The sequence below is a fragment of the Dermacentor variabilis genome, chromosome 8 (genome assembly GCF_050947875.1).
Source record: "Dermacentor variabilis isolate Ectoservices chromosome 8, ASM5094787v1, whole genome shotgun sequence".
Lineage (NCBI taxonomy): Eukaryota > Metazoa > Arthropoda > Arachnida > Ixodida > Ixodidae > Dermacentor > Dermacentor variabilis.
In genome coordinates, this window is record NC_134575.1 from 14,735,326 (window position 1) to 14,748,446 (window position 13,121).

Sequence of the window (13,121 nt, forward strand, 5' to 3'; positions counted from 1 at the left end):
TTCTTTGTGAAGAACTTGCTGTGCCATTTCATCTTGGTAATGCCTTCGCGTTGATGGCGCGTATTCTCTTTCGCAGTGCTTCTTATAGCTGGCGGATTGACGATCAATTCATTTTTACAGCGGAGCTGTCTTAGGCTATAGTTTCCAGCGTTTCGTGATGTGCGTAGGCACGAACGATGGCGGCCCCCCTATACGTTCATCCCGAAACGTCAGCGAGGGACTTTGAAGAGTTTATGATCGACACATTTGCGTGGATCCGCCCGGTGCGCTCCACTCCTATCGTCATTGTGGGCGACTTAACGTCGATGTGTCTCATACCGACGGAAAGCTGTTCTTGGTGTTTTTTCTTGCAAAGGTTCGGCCTTCAATGTTGCACCGAGACCAATGTCTCCACGACGCGCCATCAGTCGTACATAGACCTAACGTGCGCAAAGAACATTTCCAGTGTCGTCACAGAGCCCATGGCCGTCTATCGTAGGGACGATAAAGCCATAATTACTGTGGTCACGAGATAAACGTAAATACATATAAACATAACACCGTGCATATTGTTGTGACATGGGATTGTTATTTTATTTTATTTATAGTTGCATACAGCTCCGTGGGTCATCCGCCTTCAGAGAGTGAAATAGCTCTGAATTTGTTTTTCATTCTGTCTCACCGCTTGGCGTTTTCTTCCTGTCTACCTAACTCTTACTTTTTTTGTGAGCCCTCTCGTGTCAATGTTACTTCCCTGAACTTTCTACGAATTTCTGAACTCTGAACGAATTGCTCCATTCTATTTACGTTGTGGGAATTTAATAACCTTGACCTATGCACTGAAATTGGTTTGCACACTCCACCCAATCCTTAGGAAATTGGCCGTTAAACGAGGACATTATTCAGTTGCAGATGCAATCACTGCTATAATTAGAATCATCAAGCCTTCGAGAAAAGAAGGCGTGGCAAACGAGAATTTGATGTTAGAATCACAATGGCAGTCGCTTATTCAGGATACAGAAAACGATTACCTTGTTAAGTTTCAAAAGTGACTTCCTATTTTGTTTCCCATTTTATAAATCAGGTCAAAACATTTTCTGTGAAACTTCTTCAGTATGTTTCCTCAAATGTCTGCCATCATTTTTCACTGCCGCAGTGAAAGTATTGGACACGTTATTTTATTATTTCAAATTTAGTCTGTGTTATAATATTTTTACGCAAAACACTAAGAAAATGCTTCAAGCATCCTGCTTCGTGACCAATCTACTCCCCTGTGGGTAACTGCTACTTGCGCGTAGCTCTCTTGAGTACGTGTCATATTTAGACGTAACGGCAATAGCAGCGAAACAAGAATGGTCACCCCGTCGCTGCTCTCGTCAGAGTGATTCCCCCCTTGGAGCCCAGCCAGCACGTAAGTAACTTGGAACGGTCAGTTGGTATTTGTGGCAGTAGGCACAAGGGTTGCTTGAAAGCGAACTTACTTCGGTCTTCAAGCGACAACGTCATATATTCCGGCGGTCCGTGTCTCGTACGAGCTTTCGATGGCATCAGCGGCGAGAGCGGTAAAATTTTACTAATGCCAGACATAGCGTTGCCACAACTACGCAGATCACAAAACAACGGGCACAATTGTTGCCAGCGAACATGATAATTAGCTTGATTACCATTCTATGTGCCCTGAAGTAATACGTTATGCACCATGATTATACGCCTAATAGGTTTATGACTGTAGGATGAAAAATTTGTGGGGCTTTACGTGCCAAAACCACGATGTGACTATGAGGCACGCCGTAGTGGGGGTATCTGGAAATTTGGATCACCCTGGGTTCTTTAATGTACACGTAAATCTAAGTACACGTGTGTTTTAGCATTTCGCCCCCATTTAAATGCGGTCGCCGTGGCCGGGATTTCACCCTCGAACGTGTGTTTACCAGCCCGGCACCATAGCCAGACGGTCAGATTAAGGCTACATGTCGCGTTAAAGGCACACTAAAGAAGAAGATTATACTGAGCTGTATTGCAAATTACACTTATACAATACCAAAAAAGACCCTATTACTGTCGGAAGAGCTTTAGTATGCTAGAAAAAGTTCAAAGAACACGCACAGTATCGCCACTTTGAAATTATCGCAACAGCCCGCCGCAGCGTTACGCGATTTCGACGGTGTCTATAGGCGCCGATAGTTAACTCTTTAACGGCAAAGGGGGACTGCATTGTTTGCAGAAATGGTTAGGAAATGAACTTGGAAAGTGTCAAGAAGTTCTTGTGAGCCATGACGTCCCAAATAATATAGTACTACTTCGAATCCTGTGACGTCAAGCTGACTCCCCGGTATTGAAATTTTGGTGCGAAATCCACAACATGGAATCTTCTTTGCTGTCATATTTTTCTCGTAATGATAATTTCGTTGCATCAAAATCAACAAAAACAGAGTTAACTACTTTATCAGTTTAAAGTGATTCTATGTTTTTCTTTGCTGTAATTTTAAAGAACACCATGCCATGCTTGCAAGTTGCCTAATCCCATCGCGCCACCTAAACTTCCGAAATCCACGACTATGCCTCCCTTCCCTTGCACGCGTTCTTTTAATGTAATAGAAGAACAAGTATTTTGAACTTATTACAGGCGTGTCAAACCGCATGTGCTCTTAACAGTCATAAAGAAGGTGTCAGCTTCTCTCACTTGCTCTCTAGCTTCTTTCACTTATTCCAATCCAAACGCCAGTTCTTTTCCGTTCTTGGAATTACTGCGCGCAGGCGTCGTCATCTAACACGACTCCTAAAGGCATGGTAAGCAAGCCGAAGTTTTTTTCCAAAGTTTGACTCCGCCGAAATGCGGCGGCCGCCGCCGGCGTGGCACTTGCGGCCTTGAATTCAGCTGAGTGAGTGAGTGCTTGAGTGTCATAGCCACTGGTCTACTTCAGTGGGTTGGATTTTTCAATCTAATAGAAGATAACCGGAGTCTGGTGTCATGATGCGATGAAATACTTACCACTAAGGCACGATAACAATAGCTTTTGGAAATCTCCCGAGCTTCAGTCAATCGATACGCTTTTTAAATTTATGCAATCGTCTAGTACTCCCCAAAGTACGACTGTGACCATGGATACTTGAATCCAACGCGCTCTTCAATCAAAACATTTTTAACAAGAGCTCTAAAAAGGAGTAAAAAATTTGTTCATGTAAAATAAAGGCGACTCAAGTAAAACGTGACTATATCCAGTCGCGACAACCAGGAATGCTCGACATGATATTGCTATGGTTCCTGGCCACTCGAACAATTTTTGGATGCCTTGGAATCCGCTGTGTTTCAGTATGCACGCATTTAGAGCACGCGCTCATTTAATTTTTATCTCAGCGGCCTTTCCAGGACTTCATAGCCCCCGAGTTCCAATTTCGCGGTAAGTGCAATCGCACCTGCCTCATATTGTAGGTCTTACGAAACATTCAAAGTTCTCACGGGAAACGAATTCTTCTTTTCAGCAGGCAAAAACAATTTCATGTCGAGCAGTTAGCAGCGAGCGTAAATGTAAAAAGTATGCTATCATGATGCTTTGGGCGTTTGAGTTTTTTCCTACCGCATATGTAACGAATGCTTCTCTGGCATCGCTCTTAATGATGCAAGATGAATACAGCTACGAAATTTCTGCAGATAATATTACGATGTTCGAAGGACAACTGCCCTCCAGCCTGGGCACAATATTCTGGAAAATGGTGGCACAACCACGATGCATTGCACTCTTCAACTGCTGAAACAGGCATCACTCTCCTAGCGTAATTTTCTTCAATCATCACGATGCCGACAGCAGGATTGTATTGAGTGGGCCTATTGGACGGACATGTCCTCTGCTATAGAGGTCTCCTAGATAAGAAGCAATACGCGGTAGGATTCCTAATCCGTAAGGACATAGCGGGCAACATTGACGAATTCTAGAGCATCAAGGAGAGGGAAGCTGTAGTCGTAATAAAGCTTATTAAGAGGTAGGAATTAAATGTAGTACAAGCTTACGCTCCAACATCCAGTTACGATGATGAGGAAGTAGATACGTTTTTTGAAGGTGTTGAATTAGCGATGAGAAAAGTACAAACTCAGCATACTGTAGTAATGGGCGACTTTAATGCAAAAGTGGGGAAAAAGCAGGCGGGTGAACAGGAAATTGGCAACTACGGTGTCGATTCTAGAAACGCTAGAGGTGAGATGCTGGTAGAATTCGCAGAAAGGAATAAGCTGAGAATAACGAACAGCTTTTTCAAGAAACGCAGCAACAGAAAATGGACCTGGAAAAGCCCTAATGGTGAAACAAGAAAATAAATTGATTTCATACTTTCGCCAATCCCAGCATAGTGCAGGATGTTCAAGTAATAAGTAAGGTAAAATGTTGTCATCATAGGTTAGTGAGGGCCAGGATCCACCTCAATTTAATCAGAGGAAGAATGAAATTGGTCAAGAAAAACAGGTCAACCTAGAGGCCAACAAATATGCAGCCTTAGAACAGAGAGATGATGATGATGATGACATAGAGGTAAGGAATGAAACCCTAACGAGGCTGGCTTCAGAGGCAGCAATTGAAGTGAGAGGCAAGGCACCATGGCTAGAATTCGCCTTGGGATAGAATAGAATTCGCGGAACTGTCAAAACTGATCAACAAAGCGAAAATAAGAAATATTCGAAATTATAACGTGAGAAAGACTGCAGAAGCCGTAAAAAGTGGACGCAGCCTGAAATCGGTAAGAAAGAAACTTGGCATAGGACAAAGTAAGATGTATGCACTGAAGGGTAAGCATGGCAAGGATTAGATGATATTACCCTGAAGCAGGGTAATATCATCAGCAATCTCGAAGATATAGTAAAAGCAGCGGAAGAATTCTATATTGAACTGTACAGTACCGAGAGGAGTCAGGATACCTTAATTACAAACAGTAATGAACAGGATACAGGAACTCCTCCTATAACTAGCGAAGAGGTCACAAAGGCCTTGCAAGAAATGAAACGAGGAAGAGCGGCGGGAGAAGATGGAATGACAGTCGATTTAATCTAAGATGGAGGAGACATAATGCTTGAAAAATTAGCGGCTCTTTATACGAAGTATCTATCGACTGCAAAGGTCCCAGGTAAGTGGAAGAATGCAAACGACATACTAATACACGAAAAGGGAGACATTAAAAAATTGAAAAATAGTAGGCCCATTAGCTTACTCCCAGTATTCTATAAAATATTTACCAAAATTATCTCCAATAGAATAAGGGCAACACTGGACTTTAGTGAGCCAAAGGAACATGCAGGCCTCAGGAAGGGACACTCTACAATAAGTATCTCTATATGGCTTTCACAGATTACGAAAAGGCATTTGATTCAATAGAGATACCAACAGTCATAGCGGCATTACGTAAGCAAGGAGTACAGCACGCTTATGTAAATACCTTGGAAAATATCTACTGAGGTTCTACAGCTAGCTTAATTCTACACAAGAAAAGCAGGAAGATACATATAAAGAAAGGGGTAAGACAGGGAGACACAATCTCTCCAATGCTATTCACTGCGTGCTTAGAAGTATTCAAGCTATCAAACTGGGAAGGCTTAGGAGTAAAGATCAAAGGCGAATATGCCAACAACGTCCGCTTTGCCGATGACATTGTTCTATTCAGCAACAATGCAGACAAGTTACAACAAATGATTGAGGACCTTAAGAGAAAGATTGTAAGAGTGGGGTTGAAGATTATTATTCAGAAGACAAAGATAATGATAAATAGGTGCGCAAAGGAACAAGAGTTCATGATCGTCAGTCGGCCTCTAGAGTGTTTGAAGGAGTACGTTTATCTAGGTCAATCACAAGGAACCCTCATTATGAGAAGGAAATTCACAGAAGAATAAAAATGGGTTGGATCGCATACGGCAGACATTGCCAGCTCCTGACTGGAAGCTTACCATTATCATTGAAAAGGAAGGTGTACAATCAGTGCATTTTACCAGTGCTGACATATGGGGCAGAGACTTGTAGACTTACAACGAAGCTTGAATACAAGTTAAGGACCGCGCAACCAGCGATGGAACGATGATTGCTAGGCATAACGTTAACAGACTGAAAGAGAGCGGTTTGGATCAGAGAGCAAACGGGTATCGACGATATATATGTTAATTCACATCAAGAGGAAAAAATGGAGCTTGGCAGGTCATGTAATGAGCCGGTTAGATAACCGTTGGACCATTAGGGTTACAGAAGTTGTACCAAGAGAAGGAAAATGCAATCAAGGACGACAGAAAACTAGGTGGAGCGATGAAATTAAGAAATTCACGGGCGCCAGTTGGAATCAGTTGGCCCAGGACAGGGTTAATTGGACATCGCAGGGAGAGGCCTTCGTCCTGCAGTGGACATAAAACAACACGATGATGACGATGATGATGATGATTATGATGATGATGATGATTGGAAGGCACGTGAGTATGAAATGACAGACATACCCAATGTCATCTCTCGACAGCAGGCGCTTGCATTGGCAAAGGGTGTAAGAAAGGAGTTTTGCATGCGCTCGCCGCATGCGTGCGCTCCCATGCGCTCTTCGTTTTCAATAGGTTGCTCACACCTAATGCGCAAGGAAAAAGTAGTGAAACGCTTGGGAGACATAAAAGAACACGATTTGAATCATCGCCGACATAGGAAATAAATATACATTTGCCGGTCGACAAGATTCCATCCTATACCACGGCGGTAAGCCCAAGCAAGCAGTATTCCTGCTACGCTTCGCTGCCACAAAGCTAAGTATTAACATAGCAAAATGTGTCACCGCAAGTTGTTCTTGCGGTAGAAGCTGGCCACAAGAATGTGCACATTGTCGGTCAGACGCCTAAACATAGGTAACTGATCTGCTCTATCTACAGCCTTCACCTACAAACATATCGAATACGATACCCACTATATTTTCTTTTGTAGTTGTTCTGTCTGCGCTGTACAATCCCAAGAACTTATCAGAGGCGATGCAATGCCGGTGGAAAATATCAGATCTATATCTTGTCCTTAAAAGTTTTGATCTTCATGGGCTGCCAGGTTGCCCGAGACGTAAACGCAAACAATGCACCTGGTAGCGACATCTTCACAACGCGCCACGCACGTTCTGGTCCTACATGGCGGTTCTTGGCGAAGAAAAATGAGAAGGGTGTATGATAAACGCGCCGTCGCTATTTTAGAGGAGCCGCGAAATATAATAATTTCGGTTACTAGAATAAATCAAAGTCTTCGCACCGGTTAAGCTGGACAACACCAGGTGGCACCATCAATACGAACACTAAAGTTCACGTATCCAGAAATCAAGAGTGCCGCACACCAAGATTTTTCTTTGGGTGAGGGGGAGGGGGTCTTTACAAGATTCTTCGTTCTCACCTCGGGTGCAGGAACCTCAAGGTGAGTTACGGAGGAGAGGGTAAAAAAGAGGTGAAGGGCAAAATTTTATGTTTACCTCCACCCCCGCGGATTATAATGTCTGTGCCGCCATCTCAGGCATCACTTTACGAAGAAGCAGAGCTTCCATGTCCATTCTGGTCAAACTCGGCGCCACCAGGATAAAGGTAAACGCATTCACCTTTGCGAAATGCCGGTTACTGGAGATGTCAACGTTAGTGACCAAGAAGCTTGCGTCACCCATTTGCAAAGAGTTAAGTCTTATTGCAGTAACCAACCATGCTTAGCTCAACTCCAGGAGTAAAGTGTAGACTGCGATAGAATCGCTTATATATACAGCAGTTTTTTGTTTATTTGGCTGGAACCCCCTCTAACACGAAAACTGTACCTAGCGCGTTGTGGGTGAACAAACGTCGCTAGACGTTGTTACCAGCTTTGCTAACATTGAAAACAGTGAATTGGGATTCGATTTATCCTACATATATGCTTCATCATATCCTACATCATATTGCTTAATGGAGAGGCGAGTAATTACGTTGGGTCACTTCGACAGCAAGTCATGTCCAATGTCAGGCAATATAGATACCTCGGTGTATACATAACTCAAAGAAAGATTTACCCTAGGACCCACCAAAATGCACTGAAAATAAGGGGGAAGCGGAATGTTGCAATAATTAAACAAAGAGCACTGCGGGGCCTCAATAAGTATAAGGTGGCGCGTGGAATCTGGAAAGCAGGTATGGTACGTTCCAACTCTAACGTTCGCAAATGCCATTGCGTGCTAAAAATAAGAAATCTGGTCGCGGTTGAAAGATACCGACAGATAAGCAGGGCGGTTGGCTTAAGAAGCCCACGCTAAAACCACAAATGAGGCAGGGCAGGTTGACGTGGGTTCAGTGTCTTTTTAAGTCAGAGAAGCAGAAAGAAAAATTAGTTTTGAAGAAATACTCGGGAAGACGCATCAAGATAAATGGGCGCCTAAAGTTCACAAGTACCTGCACCCGAAAAGCGTGGGCACACAATGGAGGAACAGCTCAAAAGAACTGGCAACCAAATAAATACAGGGTGTCTGAAAGTGTACGCAGACAACCAAGAGTAATCAGAAAAGCAGACAGTGAATTTTATGCAATGAAGTAAAACAAAAGGGATCATGGATATCTACAAGAATAGGAAGAAACAAACTAGAAGTGTAAATCTGTGCGTTAGCACAAATGGCAGCGTCTTTCTATTCGATGCTCGAGCTGAATGTCTAAGAACAAAAACATACCGGCGCAGACATTCGCAACAAGATTACGCATCTAATGGCTGCAGCAAAAATGGAATAGGATTCTGGTGTTTTACATGACAAAACCTTGATTTGATTATGACGCACGCCGTAGGGAGGGACTCCGCCTTAATTTTTGCCACCTGGGGATCTTTACCGTGGCTCCAATGAAGGGGACACGGACGTTTTTGCATTTCGCCCCCATCGAAATGCGGCCGCCGCGATTTGATCCCGCGGCCTCGTGCTTAGCAGCGTAACACCATAGCCGCTAATAAGCTACCGCAGCGGGTGCAACAAAAATACCGACAGAACTCAACACATTCAATGGAATGTGAAGGGATTCACAAAGTGAGACTCGTAGATAACGTACACCTTCCAGAAATGCTTGGAGTTAAAGTGGACGGAACCACGGACGAGACAGCCGTTGAGATAAGATACATTTAGAGTATCGGTCAAAAAGAAAGACAGCAGGAAAGAGATTTACACGACACGAGAAAAACATAGCCAGCGCTACAGGGTGCATGTAGAAGATCTGAGGCAGAGAAAAAAAAAACATTAAGGGCCGGCATACAGAAATTCTAGAATGAAAAGCATGCATAGCGTACCTGATCAACTCAAGCAGAAAGGGTGACTGCTTTTCGCCGCCTCGTTTCAAAGCGGATGCCAATAAATCGTCATGATCATCACCTGCCGTCCACGTCTTCGTAAACTAAATAATCTTAAAACTGCAAGGTGTTCACAAATCAGTTCAAGCGCCTGAGAAACGCTCGTGTTCACGCAGAGGAGGAGTCGAAAGTTGTCCGAGGCCCGCTTCTGTGTACGGTGGGCGTGCACTTCACGGAGTCGAGTGTGTTGCCGGAAGATGGGCGGTGCGACATCGTCTACGAGTCGTTCTACGTGAAGAACAGACCATCCGGTTGGCAAGACTCGGGCCTGGACCACATTTTGGAGCTTGGGAGCACCGGCGTCTCCTTCTCCCCAGTGTGAGTTTGACGACGCAGGATCGTGGGAGAGTTTTATCTGATCCGTAAACAACGTAACCTTTAGGGATTACTGTTTCATTGAAACCGTGAATGACCTAAGCAAAGCTGTTAGCAACACCTCCTGACGAGTAGGCGGGTGAGGACCGGCAGGGGCAACTAAGTATGTTAAGACTCGGACAGCTCAGGTGCATAATCGCACACATTATACGGACACCTGATGGCAACAACACCATTTTAAAAGTGCGCGCTGGGAAGTGCTATCGGCCTCCTCCATGCTGCTTAATGGGAAACGCCGGACACTTGCTATTTGCGCTTTCATAACAAGCAGCGTCACACACTTAAATTTTATGGCTTCGGTCTTCTCAGTAATGCCAAACTCTGTTTTTTGTTCACAGCCAGCTTTGCTCTTGACGCACTAGAATTGCTAATTATTCAAGCAGGAGACTATGCTTCCGCTTGCATAGATTCCAAAAATCACAGTCGCGGTATTCGGATGTTGCGTTTTCTTTTTCTACGTTACATACAATATCCACCCATGCTTGTGAAACGTCTTTATTGCTGTAATGATTTAGGTTTGCCTAGCGTCAGCACATTCATGGAGCGTTTGTTTGGTGAACTGGGAAACAAAACATTGATCACTATTTCTTATTGCATGTAGTAAAATAGTTCTCTAGTCTTACCCCCGTATTGCGAAATGCATCTTAATTTGAAGCCCATGCTAGACTTAATATAAACGATGCCTTGTTTTAACGCGCCCAAGACGGTCATTGAGATTCCTTTGATGCGTTCACCACAGGGGCCATTTAAATTGAGTCAAGCTCGTGCGTCAAGTTAAGATGCATTTATGAATACGGATGTTAGGATAGCACTCAGCATTCGTTGCTGGTGACACATAGGTTGTCCTTCGGGCGGCGGTACAAGTTTCCGGTACACCAGCAACCCTTTATGCAGGTTAAATTGCAATTCAAACCTGCTGGTTCTGGACCCGCCCCACATCTGTTTTCTCCACAGTACGGATCTGCACCGCCACATCCGAATGTTTCATACGGCTTGCATTCAGCGGCCAAAACTGAAAAAAAAGAAAGCGATGCACGCAGAAAAATTTTAATGTAATAGTTCTGCCGAAACCCGGAAGGTGGATGGAAGAAATTAATAAAGAAAAAATGAGACATCCACCATATCGTTGCAATTGCTACAAAAGAAACCCATACGTGTGCCTCGAAAGAAAAGCTCGTCCCGAACCAGGACGAATTTTTCTTTTGTAGCAATTGTTCACGATTCGGTGGATGTCTCATTTTTCCTTTACGCAGAAAAACTAAAACATATTGAAAATGTTGGAAAGACAGTTTTTCTATTGTAATATTGAGCTACAAAAAAGGTTATTTCTAGTCCAATCGTTACGACGACAACTTCGGAAGCCTTCGCATGTTTCAATCCACGCCTCAGGGACGGCTCTGTCTTGGTCATAGTAGCCGATCTCGAAGGTCCTTATCGCGTCGTGCTTATTTTTATGAAAGTTTGAATCTACTTTCTGAAGCATCACGTATGACTCGCATGCTAATGGTAGCATTGTCAACGGATCGCGAATACTCTCTATCGCGTTTAAACAAGTGTTGTAGTACTCAATAAACCTGAGGAATGAAAAATTGAATGTTTCCTTTTATCTTTAGCGGTAATGTCTTTCCGAAATGAAATTAATTGCCTCATTCTTAGACTATATTTGCCACAGAACCAGCATTCCTTCAATAATTAAAGAGACGTTCTTTCGTTGGACCTCGTAACTACACTGCTCTGGCTATGCACTGGTGCTTCCGTGCGTCGATCTACCTGAATACTAGAGGTTTTCTTTAGAATGAAACAAAAATACGTTGCGCAAAGTGGGTTCTTTCGCTACATTTCTATTTGCGTTCTCTGGCTTTGTCGAGGTGTGCAGCGTATGCTTGTTTTTATAGCCGATGCTTACATAACATTTTCCCACTTTACCTTCGAAAAAACGCAGCGCTATGGCGAAGTTTGTTCTGCCTCTGCGGCGTTTGTGCCTCTACAAAATTAGCACCTCATTCGGCAATTAGAATGCAATGCACACCTCTAAGCAATACTTTTGACACATTTGTTGTCTGCTTGAAGTACGGAATACCATTTAAATATTCTAGGAACCTGCTGGTCCTGGCAGCCACTTTCGAAAGCAAAGAAATGAAGAGAAGGAACAGTGCTTCGAGCACATTTCATGTAAAGTAAGTTCATGTAAAACGCTTGCTTGAGCTAGTTGGTTCATGTTTGAATTTGTAAACGCAATGCGCAGAAGACCAGGACTCAACATGAACACCGGCGCCGGTCCTGTCGTTTGCTTTCTTCTTGAGTCCTGGTCTTCTGCGCCTTGCCTTTACTAATTCAAATATTTCATGTGTTGGTCAGTGCATGGAGTAAAAAAAAATTGTGCCAAAATAAAGAGTGGCTTATGGCACGTTTAATCATTCTGTACGCTGTCGGGGAGTAGTTGCAAAGTCGCGCTGTCCGCACACAGGAAATGCGTGGCTTCTGATTAATAATCCTCGTTTACTACATCAACAAAGAATTTTTTAAATACAAATAAGCGGCATCAGACGAGTTGCTCTGAAACATAGCGAGTGTACATGTTTGGTTATCTCATTCCCACTCTGAGATAGAACATTGCGCTTATTACTCGCATAAAAATGGCGCTTATATACACTTGGGACGGTCTGATGTTTTCCATTTTGTTCGACCAATTTCGGTACAGACGACTGAATAGAAGATGCAAGATACTGAAATAAGCTATTGGCACTTGTGATAAAGCATATGCAGCAGCAAAGTAGAGTTAGGCAGGTTAAACTAACTTTGAGTATTTTTCAACGGCGATTGTTCTCCCGTACACCATGAGAACTCCCTTGAGCAAGAAGCTAACGTGAACAACTAGGCTTGTTGCTATGCATTTTAGACTCACCTAGGTCTTTCGAAACATGGTCGCCACCTGAAATATAGAATACCTTACTGGCGAAGGCATCTGTGCATGTCACACGCAAAATTCAAAACCTGTGTATATTGAACTGCAAGGCTAAACATAGCATATAACTTCTTCAAACGATAATGGAATCTTACAGTTCAGTGCCATCAACCTTAGGGACATTTCCATATAGCGAGAGATTACAGGTTGGTCCAGATCTACACAATATTTCATCCAACAAGTGGCGAAAAAAAAAGCTTAGACCCGTCAGAAAGCCCTGATGTAATGCCGCAATGACCAATATGTGACACTGCTGACATGAAGGCGCCCGCGGAACATGACTTATGATTGTACTGCAGTGCTGATAACCCATTTCGAAAAGCCAACGCCAAGGTGTGAATGTCGCTTTTTGCGCACAATATGGGCACGAAGAAGAGGCTGAGACACACGAGTGCAGCACTCGTGTGTGTCAGCCTCTTCTTCGTCGCCGTCGTCTTGTGCAAAAAAAGCGACATTCGTGTCCTAGCAACATGCCCAAA

At 43.6% G+C, this 13,121-nt stretch overlaps 1 protein-coding gene across 2 annotated transcripts in view; it reads right to left on the minus strand.

Moving 5' to 3' along the window:
• Window positions 1–9,269: 9,269 nt before the first annotated feature.
• The window catches only part of LOC142589688 (uncharacterized), a 42,310-nt gene continuing 38,458 nt past the window's right edge, over window positions 9,270–13,121 (minus strand). For both annotated transcript variants that reach the window (XM_075701230.1, XM_075701228.1), the window contains 2 exons: window positions 12,583–12,609; window positions 9,270–10,689 (listed from right to left, as the gene is read on the minus strand). In XM_075701230.1, coding sequence (XP_075557345.1) covers window positions 10,490–10,689; window positions 12,583–12,609 — 227 coding nt within the window. In that variant the 3' untranslated portion in view covers window positions 9,270–10,489. The remainder of the gene's footprint in view (window positions 10,690–12,582; window positions 12,610–13,121) is intronic.